This window comes from Protopterus annectens, chromosome 14.part0, assembly GCF_019279795.1.
Source record: "Protopterus annectens isolate FY-2018-M chromosome 14.part0, PAN1.0, whole genome shotgun sequence".
NCBI lineage: Eukaryota > Metazoa > Chordata > Ceratodontiformes > Protopteridae > Protopterus > Protopterus annectens.
In genome coordinates this window covers 356561645-356580987 of record NC_056748.1, presented here as the reverse complement: position 1 = coordinate 356580987, position 19343 = coordinate 356561645, and the positions used below count along the sequence as shown (strand labels likewise).

General features: G+C 38.4%; 1 protein-coding gene across 1 annotated transcript in view; it reads right to left on the bottom strand.

Moving 5' to 3' along the window:
• RGS10 (regulator of G protein signaling 10) overlaps positions 1 to 19343 on the bottom strand; it is a 463550-nt gene that overhangs the window by 225720 nt on the left and 218487 nt on the right. The window contains exon 2 of the mRNA XM_044056078.1: positions 17717 to 17835. Coding sequence (XP_043912013.1) covers positions 17717 to 17835 — 119 coding nt within the window. The remainder of the gene's footprint in view (positions 1 to 17716; positions 17836 to 19343) is intronic.

The following is a 19343-nucleotide window of genomic DNA, read 5'->3' as shown; positions in this document are numbered from 1 at the left end:
AAAAACATGGAAACTCAGGTTCACTGTGCCATCAACTTTTACATTACATAACATATTTACAAACTTGTAATTATCCTTACTTAATATTACTTATTCAGTCCTTAGTGAGACACACAACTAAAATGTAAGGCCTAAACTCAACAAGTAACCTAAACATAAGGCCAAAACTCAATTTGGTCTGTATTTTTATTGGTATCTGTTTAGTATGTTATTTTATTACTATCCACTTGGTTTCTTATTTAATTTCTCTACTGCGCATACAAATTGGTAATAAGGGATTACCATATTCAATTACATCACACAAATCATCATTTACTGCATGCATTATCATCTTTAATCCATTGTAACATCCTCCAAAAAACTTCAGCATGTTTCGACAGTTCTTCCCAAAGCTGACAGTGAAAGGATGGAAGTCATGTCATAGGATGCAGTGCATTGTAAGCGACATACACCTTATTTTTAAGTTTCATAACTTTGGTTGAAGTGTTCAGGTCAATGGCTGTCAACAAACACTAATTTCTTGATTTCAGGATAATATGCTGAAACCCACCCAATTATCAAGATTATTTTTGAATATATTTAAGGTCTCTGGTAGCCTAATGCTTGCTGCCAGTTTATTCTACAATCTGATTAGTTTTAAGGTAATAAATAATTGTCTCAGTTTTATTCTAAAAAATTTGCATTTGTCCTTTCAGTTCACAGTTTCTTAGAGCACAACTTGTCTGAAAAGAAGTTGCATCTAATGTAAATTGTATTGACTTCTCATAAAACACCTTCTATGCCAAAATAAATCTGCCTCATATAATGATATGTTAAGGTATATAAATTAAGGCATATACAGTGTTCATTATATGACATGCTGCTTTGCTGTAATACTTTCTTGGTAAACCTCTTCAAAACAGATTCTAGATATTACAACTGTCTAGCATTATAAATACAGAAGCTAATGCTATACTCTAATGCAGAGCATATGTACGATTCATAAAATGTTGCCAGGCAAAATAATATCTCTTGCTGATATAGTTTTGAACATTAAACCCAATAATTTCATGAATCAGCATTTCAAGGTGTAAAAAAATGGTAGATACTAAGATATCGAGTTCCTTGAAAATTCAGCTTCTTTTAATACTGTTCATGTAAAATAAATATGCGCCTTTATTGTTGGCTTACCAAAACACATAACACATTTGTCTATACTGAATTTTAAATCAATTGACTTTGCCCAGTTATTTGTTTCCTACAAATAACTATTAATGATTCAGATATATTCTTACTTGAAGTTAAGAATCCCTCTTTGCAGTCATCGGTGTATTGTAGATAGCCAACACCACTTATTTTGTGGGACTGATGCAAGCACAATGTTGACTAATGTGGGTCCAAGACTGCCTCCCCATGGGGCACCCATCTTAACCGATAGGGTATCCTAAACCGGTTCCATTTATTTTCACACACTGAAGTCATTTAGTTGACAAGGACTTAATCCATCTTATTATGCATAAATGAATGCTCACATTTCTCATGGCTTTGATGACTGCTGAATAAAGTAAAAAATCAAAAGCCATAGCCAGATCCAAATATAAACCACCAGGGGTCAGCCTGTAATCTAAGGCCAGCGATATCTGATCATACATTTCTGTCAGGTTTGTTAGCATTGATTTACCTTTTATAAACCCATGCTGATAGACATCTAGTAAGGCCAATTTGTTTGCATTTTCATCCAGCATATCAATAACACAATATTCAAAACATTTACCCAGAATAAAGGTTAGACGTATATGTCTGTAATTATTAACTACTTCTTGATTTCCTTTCTTACGTAACGACATATTTTCCTGGACTCAGGAACCATAACTGCATGCAACAGCTTGTTGAAAATTTGTTGAAGTACTGGCCAAACAGAATGATTTATGTTATAAAACAAAATGGCCTAATTATTATCCGAACCCACTGAACCTGATTTTTTTATTTAAAAATAACAAAAGATTGTCTACTGTGATAAGAAAATCATTCTGTATTGCACAACTTAAACATAAGGGCATGGCATCCAGGTCCAAGGAGGTCATTGATCCACTGTACTCGTCTGTCTTCAGGCCAGTCACCGAGTACAATGCACCGTTTGGTATAGATCTGACCAGGCACTTAATTCAGCCTGACAGACCACAAAGGCTCCTCACAACCACCACAGGGAGGTTTGCATAATGGTTAAGACATTTGCCTTACAGACACAAGGTGCAGGGTTTGATTCTCACATGGGTTAATTGGCTAGGCTTAAAATGGTCCACAAGGTCAGTTAGCCTACTATTAATCTATGAACCTATGAAAAAAATGCAGGGAGTACACAACCATCTCAAAGCCCTATCCCCATACGTGGTCTCCTTCAGACTGCTGTGTAATGATCTATGCCTAACTTAAGTATTGAAATCCACATCATCGAACAGAAGATAGGCTGCCTGTCTTCCTTTTGATGATGTGGATTGTGATAGTTAGGTCTTGCAATTTTTTTAAATTTCGATGTTCTCGTCTCAACATTTCCATATTCCATGAAAAAGTATATAAACCCATATATATATATATATATATATATATATATATATATATATATATATATATATTTTTTTTTTTTTTTTTTAATTTTAAGTTGTGCAATGAAAAAGGACTTCATGACAATAGTGGATATATGGTCTTCAAAGGGCAGTTCATTGTGAAAACAGGTTCCCAGATACCTGACTAAAGTATCAACTTTCAGGGGTGTGTTGTCAGTATAATAGTTACAAGGGAAGTCATGCTTGCCAAAGGATACTATTATACATTTCATGGCATTTAGTTTTAGTCCATGGTTTTGACACTAGCTATTTGCTTAGAAAAAGTCCTCTTGGGAATTGATGATGGCACCAAGTACCCAGTCATCTGTAAACTTGATCAGCAACAAAGTTTTAACATTTGCTTTGACCTCAGAGAAGTAAATACTGCAGTGGAGAGGCTCAAAGACTGAACCCTGGGGTATAATGTTAGTGACAGGTCTTTGAGAAGGTACACCCAGCCACCCTAATTTCCTGGGTTCTGTTTGTGCACCAATTTACTATCCAATTAGTTACACAAGGGTGTAGATTTAGCTGTGAGAGTTCATCTATGATACCTGAGTGTGGGATAGTGTCAAATGCCTGGGCAAGGTCTAAAAATGTGATATGCATTAATCTGCCTCATCCACTGTCTTAGTAATCTTCTCAAAGAAGTCAACCATGTTAAGTAGGCAAAATCTGCTCTTGATGACCTGAACTGACCTGGATTCAGAGTCTGTACATTTCTTATGTCATTATTTATCAATTCCACAATGATCCTTGCTGCCTTTAATTCAGCTGGTATGAAACCTGTTTGGAGGCTGAAACTGAATAGCCTCTGTAGGGGGTCTGAAAGGTACTGTTTCAGGCTGACCAGTAGGCAGCTCAGTACGTTATCTGGCTCCATGGAAGTAGTGTTCTTGGCCCTCAATAGTGCCTTGAAGATTTGTTCATGAGAAATTAGTTGGAGGTGTAGATGCAGACATGTGATCTGGAACTACAGGCTAGGAGCAGTGTGGGGTGAAGTCACAGCTAAGTTTGTCCACTAAGAGACTTGCTATGTTCTCTGGGTGCAAGTATGTGGTATCATTTATAACAGTATTAGTTCTGTGTAGTGCTGGGCATTGTTTCTGAGGTTTCTAACATAGATAAAGAAGGCTTTATGGTTATCCCTCACCTGGGTGGCAATTTTTTACCTAATATCTGGCTTTGGTTGGTTTGATCAGAGTACAGAGTTCTCTATTTAATTTAATAAGATTGTTTTTATTATCTTGAGAGTTAGGTTTATTTTTCCATGCAATGAACTTTTTTCTTTTATTACAGAGTCTGTTTATATTTGGGTTCCACCATAAGGGTTTATTGGTAAATTTTACATTGTACTTACTATGGAGGAGAAGAGATGCATCAATGTGGGTATTTACATAAGCAGTGAATTTGTTGGCAAACTTTTTCCGGATAAGCAATGGGGTCATCAGGTTAGAAGGAATTTTGTATTTGGTTAGGTCATCACTTAGGTTTAGTAGGTTATTCTTAGTATAATCTCTAAATACGGAGATATTGAAAGATGATTCATATTACAGTCTTATGGTGAATGTGACAGATGCTGGTCTGATTTGACAAGGGAGGAGGTGACAGCTGGTTGAGAGCAAAGCTATCCCATATTGGTAAGGACCAAGTCCAAGATTTTATCACTCCTGGTTGGAGTGTAGACTAAGTAGTCCAAAGATTTGATATCGATGAAATCCTGAAATTCCTGGACATAAATGTTTGAGGATTTTAAGTCTCCAGTTAATGGAGGAATAGTTGGTGTCTACTAGGAGAATGGTGTTTGGCTTTATTTATACAGCCTCCATACCCGTTAGATAGGAGGTGGGGACTAAAGGAGCTATAGAGGGGGACAGAGATGGTTTTAGCATTTTGGAGGCCCCCAGCAAGTGCCAAGTTGCAGTGCCCTTGGACACTTCCAGTCTAAGTATCACCCTGTCATTGCCACCTCACCTAAACAACCTACTAGTTCATTCTTGAAAATTTTAGGAGTAGTACGCACTGACTGATCTGTAGCTACAATGCTCTTACATTACAACAGGCCTTTGTACCACACCATGTTGGCCCATGTAACAGACTGAGATTCACAGTGGCTGGCATTTAGTTGTAATGATGTTACAATTCAGCAGTCCTACATACAAAACTAGCCTTAGTGAAGTGGATCAGCAGACAATGGCCTCGTTGGCACCCCACCCCCTTCGCCACCTCAACCACTCCCACATACACATCCTCTAATGCTCTCCCTTGCTTTCCCCCAATTCCAGGCTCCCCACACTATGCACATTATTTTATTGTTCCTTTTCTCACATTTTCCATTACTTTTCAGCTTTTTCCAGTAGTCATGGCTTTTTAGATGCGCTGAAGTATATATTTACAGTTTTTTAACAACCTTTTCATCCACTGACGGCCTGAAGAAAAATGTTGACTAAAGAAAGAAAGAAAGAAATTCAGCATTGCCGTTCACCTTTACTTTTTCTTGTGTCCTTTTAATGCACCTTAACTAACCAAGGCACCACAGTAATAACTGTTTATGAAATAACTGATTTAAGCCAAGGTGACCCTAGAAGCCATGGTGTTATAGATACTCTGAGGTGCATTTTAGAGCATTTTCCCAACCTTTTAACTCAGAGGTAATCTGAGCAAAAATCATGATTAAGAAATGAAATTCTGTCTTATATTTTTCTTTCAAGAAAGACGTAAGTTGTATCCAAGGCAAAATGCACAAAACTAACAAAATAATTGCTCACAATAAACTAATAAGACAAATGCTTGTGATGATGCATAAATTCTGTCTGGGAGTATTGTCTGCTTCCATAACAGCCCCCCCCCCCCCAAAAAAAAAAAAAAAAAAAACAAAGACAGTCACTGTCTGTGTAGCTATCTCATGTTAAAGTGGGATAAAAGCAAAGACTCATATGGTCATAGTCATGTATTTCAAATGACTGCTGTTGTACATATACATAGCATGCCTTCTCACAACTACCTTCAAAATGCCACCTGTATTCATGTCTGAAAGCTGACAATTCCAACTCAAAACATCAGATCTTGCATCACCGAAAACATAAAATGCCAAACTTCTGAACTTGCCCTCCACCCCCCCGGGACCCAAGTTAGCACTTGTTTCTGGGTCCACAGTGGTAGCGAGTTTTGGAATTTGGTGTTTTACATCCTTTTTGATATTTGGTAATGTTAGATTCTGTGTTTTGGAGTGGGAATTGCTAGTTTCTGTATAGGCAGCATTGATCTGCCAATATTAAACCATATATTTTACCCCCTTTATATGACACCAAAGGCTAAGACAATTGTTGAAGTCAATAATCTTTTTGGTAATGTGGAACCATTCGTGGTGGCGGCAGAATGTTGCTCAAGGTTAGGTTTATGCCTGCCTCAGACACATATTCTGAGAGCTCCGTCATGCCCATATTTATTTGGCTCAGGTGCTACACCTCAAGCCATTTATACCCATGTGCATTATGAGTCAGTCATATGTGTACTTGTGTACATTGTGATGTGGTGAATCCTGACACCTGACTGGTGGCTGAACATGAACCTCTCCTTGCACAGCCTGGTGAGTGGTGCGTCAATGTCTCTCACTACTGAGTCACCTGAGACTAGGATATTGGACTGTGTAGAGATTTGGCTTATGAACTTTAGAAATGAATTAATGCAACTCTTAAATGTATGTTTCATGGTGGGTATTTGTCTCTTAGGTTATACGTAGGAGGCCTTTGTGATTTAGGTAGGTTGTTTTTAACAGCCTCAGCATATGTAGGTCTATTTGTTTGGTTTAGTGTGATTCTATGCGGCACTGATAATCTGCTTGTTGTCTGTAGCAGCTTCATTTAAGAGCCTTGTCACTAATGTCATTATATAACTATGTCTCATAGGTTCATAGGTAGGTACTAGGCTATTGGCCCTAGGGCCTATACAAGCGTAGCCAAAAATGTACCCTGGCTTTCACCACCCAAGAAAATTATTTTCCTGTGCCCCTGTCAAGCAGAACCACAGAAGTGATCCCTGGGGTGAATTTCCTATTACCCATGCAATCATCAAGATTTTTCTTGAAGAGTGCTAATGAGAAGCTCTGTTTGACATAGATAGGTAGTCTGTTCCAGAGTATGGGAAGTCTCTGGGACAGAAATCTATCCCTCCAGCATGTTCTGTTTATTGCGGTGACAAGGTTTAGGTCCCTGTAGCTCGGTGGGATTTCTTTAAGTGGAGCATGTCCAACAGCTCTGGGTTTGACATAGCTTTGTATGTTAGGCAGAGATCGCCTCTGAGTAGGCGATATGCGACAGAGTAAAGCTGGAGTTTTTTGAGACAGTCTGCATAAGGCATCTGTTTAAGGCCAGTAATCCTCTTTGTGAGGTATTTTTGTGTCTTTTCCAGTTGTTGTAGATGTCTTGTGAGGTACATACCAAAAGGGGCATTGTACTCTATAATGGGTCTAATGAGTGATGAGTAGAAAGGAACAATGACCTCTTTTTTTCTGGATGAGAAACCTTTTGTGATGAGGTGTGCCACGTAGAAGGATTTCCTGACCACTTTGGCGATGTGATTATATCAAAGGACAGACTACTGTCCACCTGTGTCCCAGGGTCTCTTATCACACTTTCGGTGTTAAGTAGACTACCGCCTATGTGGTAGTTCATGGGTACAGAATTTTACCAAAGGGGATGACAATGCACTTTTTGGCATTGAGCTTGAGACCATGTCTTTGACACCAGGCATCTGTCTCAGTGAGGCCCTTGTCCACATCGTTAAGAGTTTCAATTTTGGCTACTAGTTTGCAGTCATCTGTGAATTTAGTTAGCCAAAGACCTTCTGTGTTAGCCTGTACTTCAGAGAAGTAGATACCAAACAGGAGAGGACCCAAGACTGAACCCTGTGGTACTCCACTTGTCACTGGTCTGAAGTCTGATTTGGAGTCTGCTACTTTCACAGTGTGGGTTCTTTCAGTAAGCCAGTTGGCAACCCATCTTGTGACATAGGGATTTATACCTAGTTTAGTGAGTTTATCTATAATTGCAGTGTGGGGGATGGTGTCGAACGCCTTGGCGAGATCTAGATAGGCTATGTGAACCACCTTACCCTCATCTATGGCTTTGGTGACTACTTCAAAGAAGTCTATCAGGTTTAGGAGACATGATCTGCCTTTTACAAACCCAAACTGTGTGGGGTCCAGGGTTTGGAGATCTCCAATGTCTTTGTTTATGAGTTCCATGATGATACGTTTCATGGCCTTGCAGACGAGGCTCGTCAGGCTAATGGGGCGGTAGTTCCCAGGGTCTGTTGTGCCCCCCCCCCTTTGTGGAGTGGGATAACTGTCACGGTGCGCCATTCAATGGGCACAAAGCCTGAGGTGAGGCTATGATTGAACATGGTACTTAGGTGGGGTGCCAGTTCATTCTGTAGTTCGTGTAGAAGGCAGCCTGGGATGTTGTCAGGTCCCATGGATGCTGTGTTCTTGGCTTTGGAGAGTGAAGTTTTTATCTGTGCAGCCGTGATTACAGGAACTTTGCATTCTTCCGGTATAAAGATGGGCCCTTTAGGGGGTGAGAGGGGGGTAAAGTTAGCACTGAACCTATCTGTCAGGATGTTGGCAATATCAGTTAGCTCTGTATATTTAGTGTCATTGTGCTGTACCATTGAGATTTCTGACATAGCTATAGAATGCTTTGTGGTTGTCTTTAGAATCAGTGGCAATTTTGTTTTCATAACTAGCTTTGGAGGATTTTATGAGGGATCTCAGCTTCTTACTGAGGCTGACCAGGGAGTTCCTCCAATCGTGGGATTTTACTTTTTTTTGCAACAGTTTCTTTCTTCTGTTGTAGAGTTTGTTTATGGCAGAAGACCACCAGATTGGCTTCCTTTTTTGGAGGATAGCATCTTGGTTCTGTTAGGGATAGCACAATCCATGCACTCGTGTAAGTGCTTATAAAGTGCATTTGTGTAGGATTCAGCAGTCGTACCTCTATTGTCCATCTGCATGGGTGTCATGAAGTTTGCCTCTTCTGTCTTAAGAGGCGTGAAGTTGGCTTTGGAGAAATTTTTTACGGTTGTTTTCCTAATGGGGGGGTGGAAGCGGGATGTGGATGTCTAGGGTGATTAGCTTGTGGTCGGATCTGACCAACGAGGAGTTGACCACTGGTGTGGAACACCAGTCACCCATGTTGGTGATGACCAGGTCTAGGATATTGCTGCCTCTGGTGGGGGTGTGGATAAGTTGATCCAAAGCGTGGGAATTGATGATTTCCAGAAAACGTTGAGCAAAAGAGTTGGTACATGAGTAGTTTTCCCAGTTAATGGTAGGGTAGTTGAAATCACCCATTATTAGAGTGTTGGGTTGTACCTTAATATTTTCCAGTGTATCAAGAAAAGAGGAGTGGGAATCCTGGGGCATGGTGGGGGGTCAGTAGCAAGCTACAATCTGGATTGCGGTTTTGCCCAGAGTTAGTTGAACTTGGATAATCTCAGATGCGTTATGCTGAGGAACTAGCTTGTCTCTCTCACATTGTGACAGTTTGTTTACATAGTAGGTGATTGTCAGTAAACCAGAGATAATGGCTACATTGTCTTAGGATGCCCATTTCAACCAAGTTAGCTACAGAGATGGTTGAAAAGTGAAAATCCATGGTTCCAGATGCTTACAGATGTGGGCTAAAGGGGATGTGTGTCAAAGAGGTTTGAAGGTGATTTACTGAAGTGCTACCTGTATGAAACAACAATCTAAGTCTCCATATAAAAAGCAATATGCCCCTCAGTGCAAAACTAGAACCTCTTCATATAACTAAGAAGAGAGAGTGCTTTGGCTCGTAATTCAGGTATCGATTTGTGCCAAACAAGTGTGGACTGAGAAAATTTGGTTTGAGTACCAGCACTAGATAGATAGTAAATAATTAGTTAGATTGGCTAAAAAGATCAACTTTGGCATGCGATAATGTACTGCTGCTTAACTTGGCAGTTTACACATCTATAGCATAGAGGAGTATTTAACTAAGGTTCCTAAGAGAGAATTTGAAAGTGAAAGCACCTACATCTGGCATTTGCAGTGCTGTGCAGAGCCAGCTACCCAGTGTTAAGCAGTGTGGAAACATGAAAGAACCAATACAAAGGTTGACATAACTCCAGTTAATAATGTCTACCTCCTGGAAACAGTAGCAAATTATTATTTACTACCAAATAACCACTACTGCCATCAGGAAGTTTAAACTCACACTTGAAAACCAACCAAAACTGTACTTTAATGAAATAATAAGTCGTAAACGCAAGAAAGCCATGGAAAGTCACATGGAAAACATTTACATACAATGAAGAACACTCAATGTAACAAAATGGAGGATCTGTTAGCTACACACAAAAAAACAAGGTGACTAAGAAACACACAATATCATTTATTTTAACTAAGCTGCAGTTTACTATAAAAAAGTTCTGAGTGGAAAAACAGATTAGCAAGAATGAGGTGCAATCAGATATTGAAATAGCCAGGGGAGTGTTCAAGACACAGAGCCAGCAAGTTTAACTAAATAAACTGTAAAGAGTTAAAACAATAATTAAATAATCAAAGGAGTATAAAAACACCAAAATGATAATCAGTACAATGATTGTATGTAGTTCCCGACACATTTTGAGGAGCTTAAAATTGAAAAAATGCTAGAAAAAACTCACTCAGCAAATATTTCAACTCAGTCTCTTCTGGAAGTGTAAGGAAAGGCTACCAGCATTGCTAAGCTTTGTGGAAACCTGAAAGTACCAACAAGAAAGTTAGAACTTGACTTCTAAGATGGCTATAAACCGATCAACAGCTTAATTTCAGCTCTCCTGGTCTTTACAAAGAAACTGAGATATAAAAATTAATAATCCTGCCAGCTTGAGTATAATTCAGTTACTGGCTAGTAAGTACACTGCCTACATGCCAGCAAAGAAGACATTTAGACAAACTGAAAGAAAATCAACTAAAAAAGTGAGAAGAATACACAGAATGGGAAGAATCTTGTTCAGCAAAAAGCAGTTCAAGCTCCAGGTTTGGTAGAAATGATACCTTCCAGTAATTTAGAGAAAAAATAAATCAAATGTACTCAGGTGATTAAACTAAATGAAACACTAAAGGAGTGTATTAACTCAAATAACAAAAGGCAGGAAAAAATAGAAGAAACTTTATCTAGCTATCCAGATGGGCTGATAACACTGCAAAAATCAGAGGTTGGAATTAAGAAAAGACTTGACGAGGCTTCTCAAGAAGAGCTGTTTCGAAAAATGGTAGAGTTAGAGGACAGAATATGTAAAGAAAACCTGAGATTTTCTGCTGTACCAGAGAAGCTGGAAGGAACAAACTGTATTAGTTTTAGGAAAGCACAAATAAGCAATTGGACTGGTATTCCATGGCAGGATTTATTAACTGAAAGGGCACATAGAGTGCATGATCCAAACCTCGCCATGAGGAAGCAGCCAAGACCTGTATTAGTAAAGATGCAATCATATCAGCAGAAAGAGTTGATCCTTATAAAACTGTGGCAGAAGGGTAAAGAATTAAAAACTGGAGACAGCAGAGTGTTTGTGCAAAATGATTATTCACCGTACACCAAGCAGAAGAAAAGCAAATTTATCCCAACAATCAAGGAATGTAGACAGGCAGGTGTGAGATTCAATCTGCTGTATCCAACTGTTCAATAAAACAAAGAACTCGGCGTACACCACAGCTAGGAGTATTCACTTTAATGAACAAAAATAAAAACAGAATGTAAAGAGGCTATCCCTGTATCTGTCTTAACAAAAAGTCCCTTCTAGCTGGAAAGAATTCTACACCTTACCTATACATAAAGGAGGTAACTCCACTGACATCTCAAACTTCATACCTATCGCAATCCTCTCACCTCTCTCAAAAATATTGGAAAAATGTATACATAAGCAAGTCATGCAATATCTACTTCAAGAAATCTTGCTTACACCCACCCAGCATGGATTCCGCTCCAAGCACAGTACCTCAACTGCCCTAATATCCTTCACTAATACTATTTCTCTAGCCAGAGACAACAACAAACTTGTCTCTTGCCTATTCCTTGACCTCTCTAAAGCCTTTGATACAGTCTCCCATTCTCTTCTACTAAACAAACTGACTAACCTTAGTTTCTCTATTTCTACTGTTACTTGGTTTTGCAGCTATCTCACTAACTGAAAATAATCTGTGAAGTGGCTCTCAGCTCTCTCCCCACCTCTGCCAGTGAAAATGGGTGTCCCCCAAGGATTTATCCTTGGTCCATTATTTTTCAATATATTCACGAATCTACTCTATACCACTTGCCCCCAATCATCTCTTATACAATATGCAGATGACTCTACAGTGATCACCATCGCTGACACTCCCTCAAACATTATTGCTGCTACTCAAGCATCTTTTAACTCTGTTGAAATCTGGCTCTGTAATAACCAGCTAATTCTGAACCCTAAGAAAACTAAACACTTACTCTTTCTTCCCAAAACTTTTCCCATCTTAAATCAGTTTTTTCTATACTGTCCCTCAATAACACTTCCATCAATGCTGATCTCAGTACAAAACTTCTAAAAGTAACAATAGATAACCAACTTAAATTCTATTTACGTGTGAATAACTGCATTAAAAAGACACACCTTAAACTTGGACCTCTTTACTGTAACAAAAGGTTTCTAACAAACACAAAGCTAAAGTAAACCTGCCTTATGCATACCTTCTACATAGCCTATTAGGGTCTATATTACTTCGTTGACCATTTAAATGTTCGAATGTCATATGGTTGACACCATATGATTGAAGATTTAAATGTTTGAACATTTCAACAGAGATCTCCGTACAGTGCGGAAATGGAAATTTTCCATTGTCTGCACTGTAGTGCGATCTCGGAGTTGGTATATTTAAAGAGTGGGGCGGTAGGTGCAGGGGGGCTTGCCCCCCTTCGTAACCTTTCAGGTAGCTTTTTTCTGCTTTTTTTTTTTTTTTGAACTTTTAAGAGTTCGAACATATGGTGTCGACTATATGGTGTTTGAACTTTTAAAAGTTTGATAATCTGATATAGACCCACCTATTATACAGCTGTCAAATTCTCACTAATCTTAACGCTACACTCCTAGCTAAACTTGAATCAACCTACAACACGGTTGCTAAATTTGCTGCATATCAAACCTTTAAATCTCATCACTGTCACTCACTAAGACACTTAGACTGGTTGGAACTACCCCATAAGCTCCTTCTCTCTCACCTACCGATAATTCACTCAATTCTATACCTGCAATCCTTCTGTCCTAGCCTATCCACTCTCATCTCTCAATATTGCCCCACTAGGTCTCTACGTAGCTCTGACCAAAATCTGCTACGAATATATAAACCTAAGACCAAAATTGAATGCAACCTATACAGCTACAATCCTACCATATCATGAAGCAAACTCTCCTTAAAAATCAGGTCCCTCAAATACTCTAACCAATTCAAAACAGCTACCAGAAAATACCTAAAAACTAACTGGTCCTGCCACTGGACTCATCCTTCCTAAACCACCGGCCTCTCTTGTAGACCCTTACCTTACTCATTAGGTAGGATTGCTCTAGCCTCTTCATCTGACTTCTTTCGGCTTTTCCCGGTTAGGGGTCACCACAGCAGATCACCTGCTCACTCATGATTGGCAGTGGAGTTTTTACGGTGTCGAGTTGCCAGCCTGGCACCCAAACTTCCACAGAAGGCAAGCACACACACACCTAGGACCAATGTAGAGTGTCCAATCCACCTACAACATGTCTTTGGGATGTGGGAGGAAACTGGAGTACCCGGAGGAAACCCACGTGACCACAGAGAGGACATGCAGACTCTGCACAGAAGGCACCCCATCCGAGGATCGAACCGGAGAACCTCTTGCTGTGATTTGGCAATGCTAACCACTGCACCACCGTGGCCGCCCTAGCCTCTTCATCTGACTAAGAATCTAAAATTTCAATCTTATTAGCTATAACGTCTATAAGGTATCACTCTACTTATCCATCTTTCATCTCCTTCACTAATTTCCTATATTTTGACTGACAACAGAATTTTTTTTTCTTTGAATCATTGCTGTATTTATCAATCTTTGTGTACCTGTGTGTTTCTTTTATTCTATGTTTATAGTATATAACACTAGAGCTCTGACCTTCTACTTCTGATAACTATACATACATGGTTTCTCTGCATTGTAAAATACAGATTCTTGTTATCCATTTTTATTTTTATTTTTATTTCTGTATTATTTCTGTATGACAAAGAGTATTACTGTGGAGCTTTTCTCCCCGGGCCTTCGCTGAAAAAGGGCTGCACAGCTCAGTTGGACAAACCCGGTCAACAAATGTAAAATAAATAAATGGTAAACGCTTTCACTGCTATTTCAGGCAACTTCTTCAGACCTAACTAAAACCATTAACTGAATCCTATTTAAAATCCAGATAAACCAATCAGATAAAGCATGCTTATGAGGCAGAAAAAAGCATAGGAGTTGACTAGAAGAACCAGGAGTACCTTAAACTTGAACCACAGTCTAATGTAGGGAGATGGACGGGGACAGGAGGAAGAACAGCAATACTGGAATTAGTGAATAAGTGTGATATTATAAAACATTGATCCCATTAGTGAAATGTAGTTTTGCAAAAAAAAAAAGTAGCCGAGAAAGACTGGACGTTTGTTGACTTGGCTAAACTTGTGGGTGGACTGTAAAGCATATACCCCACTTTATAATATTAATATTTAGAATTACACTAATAGGAGTAAACAAAGTAACTGTAAGTAAAACAATTTGTGTTCTTAATAGCATTTGTATAAAACATTTAATGATATAGACTGCATGTTATATAGTAAAGCAGTTTTGTGTAATATATAGTTAGGCATCTTAAATATGGGGTTGAGAGTGAGTCTTTTCAGTGATTACTATATGTGATAAAGATATTAAAGTAAACAAGTACCTTTTTAGTTCTAAGATATGCAACATTACAATGTAAAAAGAGAAGAAAGGCTCGACAAAAGCAAGTTTAAGTTAATATGTTGTAATTTTAGGCTGTTGGGATGGGGGAAGGGGTGTAAAAGTGCACAAGTGATATTACATCTGAAGTTGAGATGTTTTGTCTTATTTTTGAATAGGTGAACATCTGGATTAATGCCCTTAGCTTAATCTAAAAGCAGGTGTTTTCTATTAGCAATTAAGCTTGGAAAATAAGACTGAATGATGAATGTCATAAAAAGTACTACACTTCTTATACATGTAATAATATTACCTTGTTTTTTGTTTCCTTTAGCAAATGTTCAGTAGGATTTAAGACATTTGCATTTGAAGGCAGTTGTACACTGTTCTTAAGTTTCCATGGAGACAATATGTCTGCAGGTATAAGCAATTATTCTTGAGAGTTTTGAGCCTTGTTTGCTGAGGAAAATGTAAAACAAAGGTACAAGGGCAAGCGGATCAGTAAAAAATAAAGTTTGAATGTACTGGAAGTGAATAGGAAATATGAGCTTCCCTAGCAGCTTTAATACTTCAATGCACTTAATAGAACAGATTATAATTCAGTTTTATTTAAAGATTGCCAGTGCACTTTTTCTTAAGGATTAAAGTTAATGTTTTCCAAAAGCATACAAGCTGTTTTTCATATCTTGGAGGGGAACAGAGATAAGAAAAGAACATACAGCAATCAGTGTAAGTGGGATCACAGGCTGTAACATGCACTTTAGCATGGGTAACCTTAATTTTTGACCTGGTAATGCCTGTGGGTACAGCTGTCAATTTGCGGCAATAGTTCTGCAGGGTAAAATTTCATTTTTTGTAGCTGTACATAGTTTTTGAGCTTGTTCTAAGTTAATATGTTATGAAGATATTCTGAAAATGAATTCAGTTTTTTGTTTGAAGGTTTTGTTTTGTTAGTTTTAGTCCTGTAATTTGTCATGTGGTTCTTATTTAAGAATATGATACGTCTGTCTGAAGAAGTTCCAATTCATAGGGATGAAAGTGCACATAGACCATTAAAGATTTTATCATTTCATTTTATTAACATTTTTATTTATTTATTAACCCTTAAGACATCAAAAGGTTCTACTGAATGCAGATGTCTAGTTACAAGCTATAGACTATTTTCTAGTTGATAATGTTTTTTAATTGTTTATGTATCTTCTGCGAGTACAATGCCACATACCAGTAGTGTGTCTTGGTACCCTGTCCTTGAAACAACTGGCTCATCTGTCAGTTTTACAACCATTAGTCAGCATGTTTGACTGGTTTAAAGCCGTACATAAAATGTACAGATTTTAACACAACTAGCTATATGTTTTGACAAGAAAGAACTAATAAGGGGCCAGGTGGCATTACCATATTTCCCAAAGAACATAAATAGTAATCTGGGTGAAAAACAGTATCCTCCCTTTATAAGCAACCATCATCATCAACCATTCTTAACGGATTATCAGCTCAGTGCGAGTCCCTTCATCCTTTCCCAGATACATAATGCTGGTTCCCAGCAAGGCATACATAGAAATTCAACTCCTGTACTGTTGTCTTCCTGTGATATTGACAGAATTATTTTGGCCTACTTTGACAACTTTTTTTCCATCTGTATAAGTGTTTAGCAACATTTTTATACACATTACAGTATGCGTGGGAATTTTTTTCTTTTTTAAATCAACTATTTCTAAAGTACCTCTAATATCTACTGACTGGCCCTACTACTACTGTCTTGGTACTAGTCTAGTCTAGTCTACAGGCTATAGTAACCTACTCACACCAAAACATGCATCCACCTCATCCCTTCTGTGACCATCATTGTCACCTATTCCCATGTTTAGTAAGTTTAAATCCAGAGGATGATTTGACTTTCAATGGTCTCCTTTGTCAAGAATCTTAATCCACTTCTCAGCAATTCTTCAGTTACCAAAACTTTCTTCTCTCCCCTCACATGGCTCTGACATCCTTCTCTTCCTACCCCATATCGCTAAATCACCTATCCACAAGTATTTCTCTTTTATTTCCTTTACCTCAGTCCCTCTGATGCATCTTATCCCATTCCCATCTTTTTCCATATGATCTCCCATCATTCAGTTCTTTACACCCTTTGTTCTTCTCATCTGGCTGAACACTCTCCCGGCCTACTTCCCTTCTGCTGCTTCCTGCTGCTGGATTTGCTAGCCACCTCTGCCTCCTCCTCATTAGTCATTGCTTCCTACACCTGTCAGTTTAACGTGGCTTTCTTCTCCTTATCGTTGCTTTCATGCTCTATACCACAAATATCCATTTACCTTACTCTGTGCCACATCACATTCCCATAGTCCTCATACACTCTCTGTCACCTTACCAACCTAAGTCTCTAAATCCCATATTCTCCCCTTAGGCTACCTCATTCTCCTTTGTTTCAAGATTTCTACCATTGCATTTTTATGCACTTTTCTGCATCTCAGTTTATTTTGCTTCTTTTGTTTGTTTACATAGATAGTTTCCTCCAAATAAATATCATACTTTACCTTTGCAGGACACTACTTACTTGGAGAAGTTCCAGTACACTAAAACTCTGAGTAACATAAAGGAGCAATCATTATATATCTTAAATGTTTGCCTATATTGCTTTGCATAGTTTCTTCCTTCATTTTGTTTCTGCTTAAGCACACTAAACATAGATTGCTGTATCTTAGTCTAGAACTTATAAAACCAACTAAGCAGCACTTGTCTGAAGATACTAACTTTGTTAAATGCATCCACTCTAATGGTTTGTGGAAGGAAGAAATACTGAAAATTTTCTTTTGCTAATTTGACATTAATAAATCACATTAGAACTGATTTCGGCTGGTCTGCATCACATAATTCAATAGTAAGGAAATGTCTGGACATAATGACCAAAGCGTTTCTATGCTATAACGTGAATGAAAACAAGATTTAATGACTATATTGGACTGCTAAGCCTAAACTTAAGTGCTACATTCTAATGCAATTACTGTTCATTAGCAGGTCAGATTTTTAACAACAATTTCAAATGCTTTTGGCTTTCAGAATATTCAAGCTGGTGATTTAGAAAAGGAATCAGGAAAAAGCTTGAAACTGAATAGTGGAATGTCACTCCAGCAATCTGCTAATTTTACTTAAAGCACTCACCCTAAATCTCTTTACTCCTTCTTCATCTTCTAAGAGACTTTCCAAAGAAGCTGTCCACCGTACCGTTCCTGATAAATTCTGGAGACTGCTGCTAGGATTAGAATTGCTGTCATGAATCTCTAAAATGAAAAAAAGAAAAAGAGAAGAGCGTTGATGAATATGAAATTATTATTTCATTATACCCAACGTTATACCCATAAAAAAATAAAAAAAAAATCCTAATATTCTAGTTCTAAGTAAGAAAGCCAGTATAAAAGACAGCAAATTAACATATCAGATTGCTAAAGACAGACTACTGTCTGCCTTTCAGAAAATTACAAACATTCTTGTTCTCAGCTGTATCGTTTTACTGTTCTGAGGCAATGACATCCTGCATTTTGTCGAAACCACAGATTCAAGAACACATCACTTGCATGTAATTATGTCTGCATAACACTATAGCAAGTAAACAGAAAAGCCTCCCTTTGTTAACTGTGCATACATAAAGACATCTTGCAAGGTAAAAAGTACTGTGAAAACTTAATAGGTTTGGTTTTCGTATATACCTCAAGCAGGTGCAGAAATGTCAGTGGTCACTTATAGGTTCATAGGTTAGTACTAGGCTAACTGCCCCTGCGGGCCATTTTAAGCCTAGCCAATTACCCCATGTGAGAATCAAACCCTGTACCTTGCATCTTTAAGGTAAGCATCTTGGCCATTATACCAGCCTCCCACCCCTTCACTGGCCTTTGTTGCTATCTGTGCTTTGCTTTTCACCATGAATGGCAAAAACATTCCACAATGGGAAAAAAAATTGTTGAAACTATAGCTGTGTAGAGGATGTTTATATTCTACCAACCAGCAACCATTTAAGCAGAGTCGTTATCTGTCTGTCCAACCAACAACCATCCTATGTGCCCCCCCACAAATGTTTTTTTTTTACTGGGAAGGAGGAACCATCTGGGATATGACCTGCTCACACAGTGTATGTGACACTACTTACTCTTCTTGTCAACCCAAAATAACCTTCCCGGGGAAAGTATTCTGACATTTCAGGACAAGCCGGTCATTGAGGGTACAGGGGTAAAATTCATGTGGGCATAGTAAGTCAGTCAGACCTTGTACTGGTTCTCCATCATTCTTCTGACACCAAGCAGCTTTTCACCATTTGCAGCTCTAAAAAATGAAACTGACATTATGTCAACACACAATTCTCAAAATCTCAAATGCATTAGGAAGACATATGCCACGTCTTCTCAAAATCTGTCAAAGCAAGGGTACAAAACCTCTTTCAGGCAGTGATCTCACAGCAATACCCTATTCCTCTCAAGAAAGTAAAGTGCCCATCTAGAGAAACATCCTTCCTTCCAGCCAACTCTATAGTGACGCAACTTTAGCTATTAACCTCAGTCACCCACAGCAGTCTTAGCAATGTTATCTGTTCTAGTGGCCCATACCCTCCACTTCTTTTTAATGGGGACCATGGCCTGTGTTAGACTTTATAGTACTTATAACATCAGCTTTGGTCAAATGTACACATCCACATAAGTCCATATTCAAACTTCACTACAACTGCAGCAACCGTCTGGGTTGAAAACTATTCCAGCTTGTAATAGTTACTTTTGCTATCTTGAAATAGCAGGAAGTC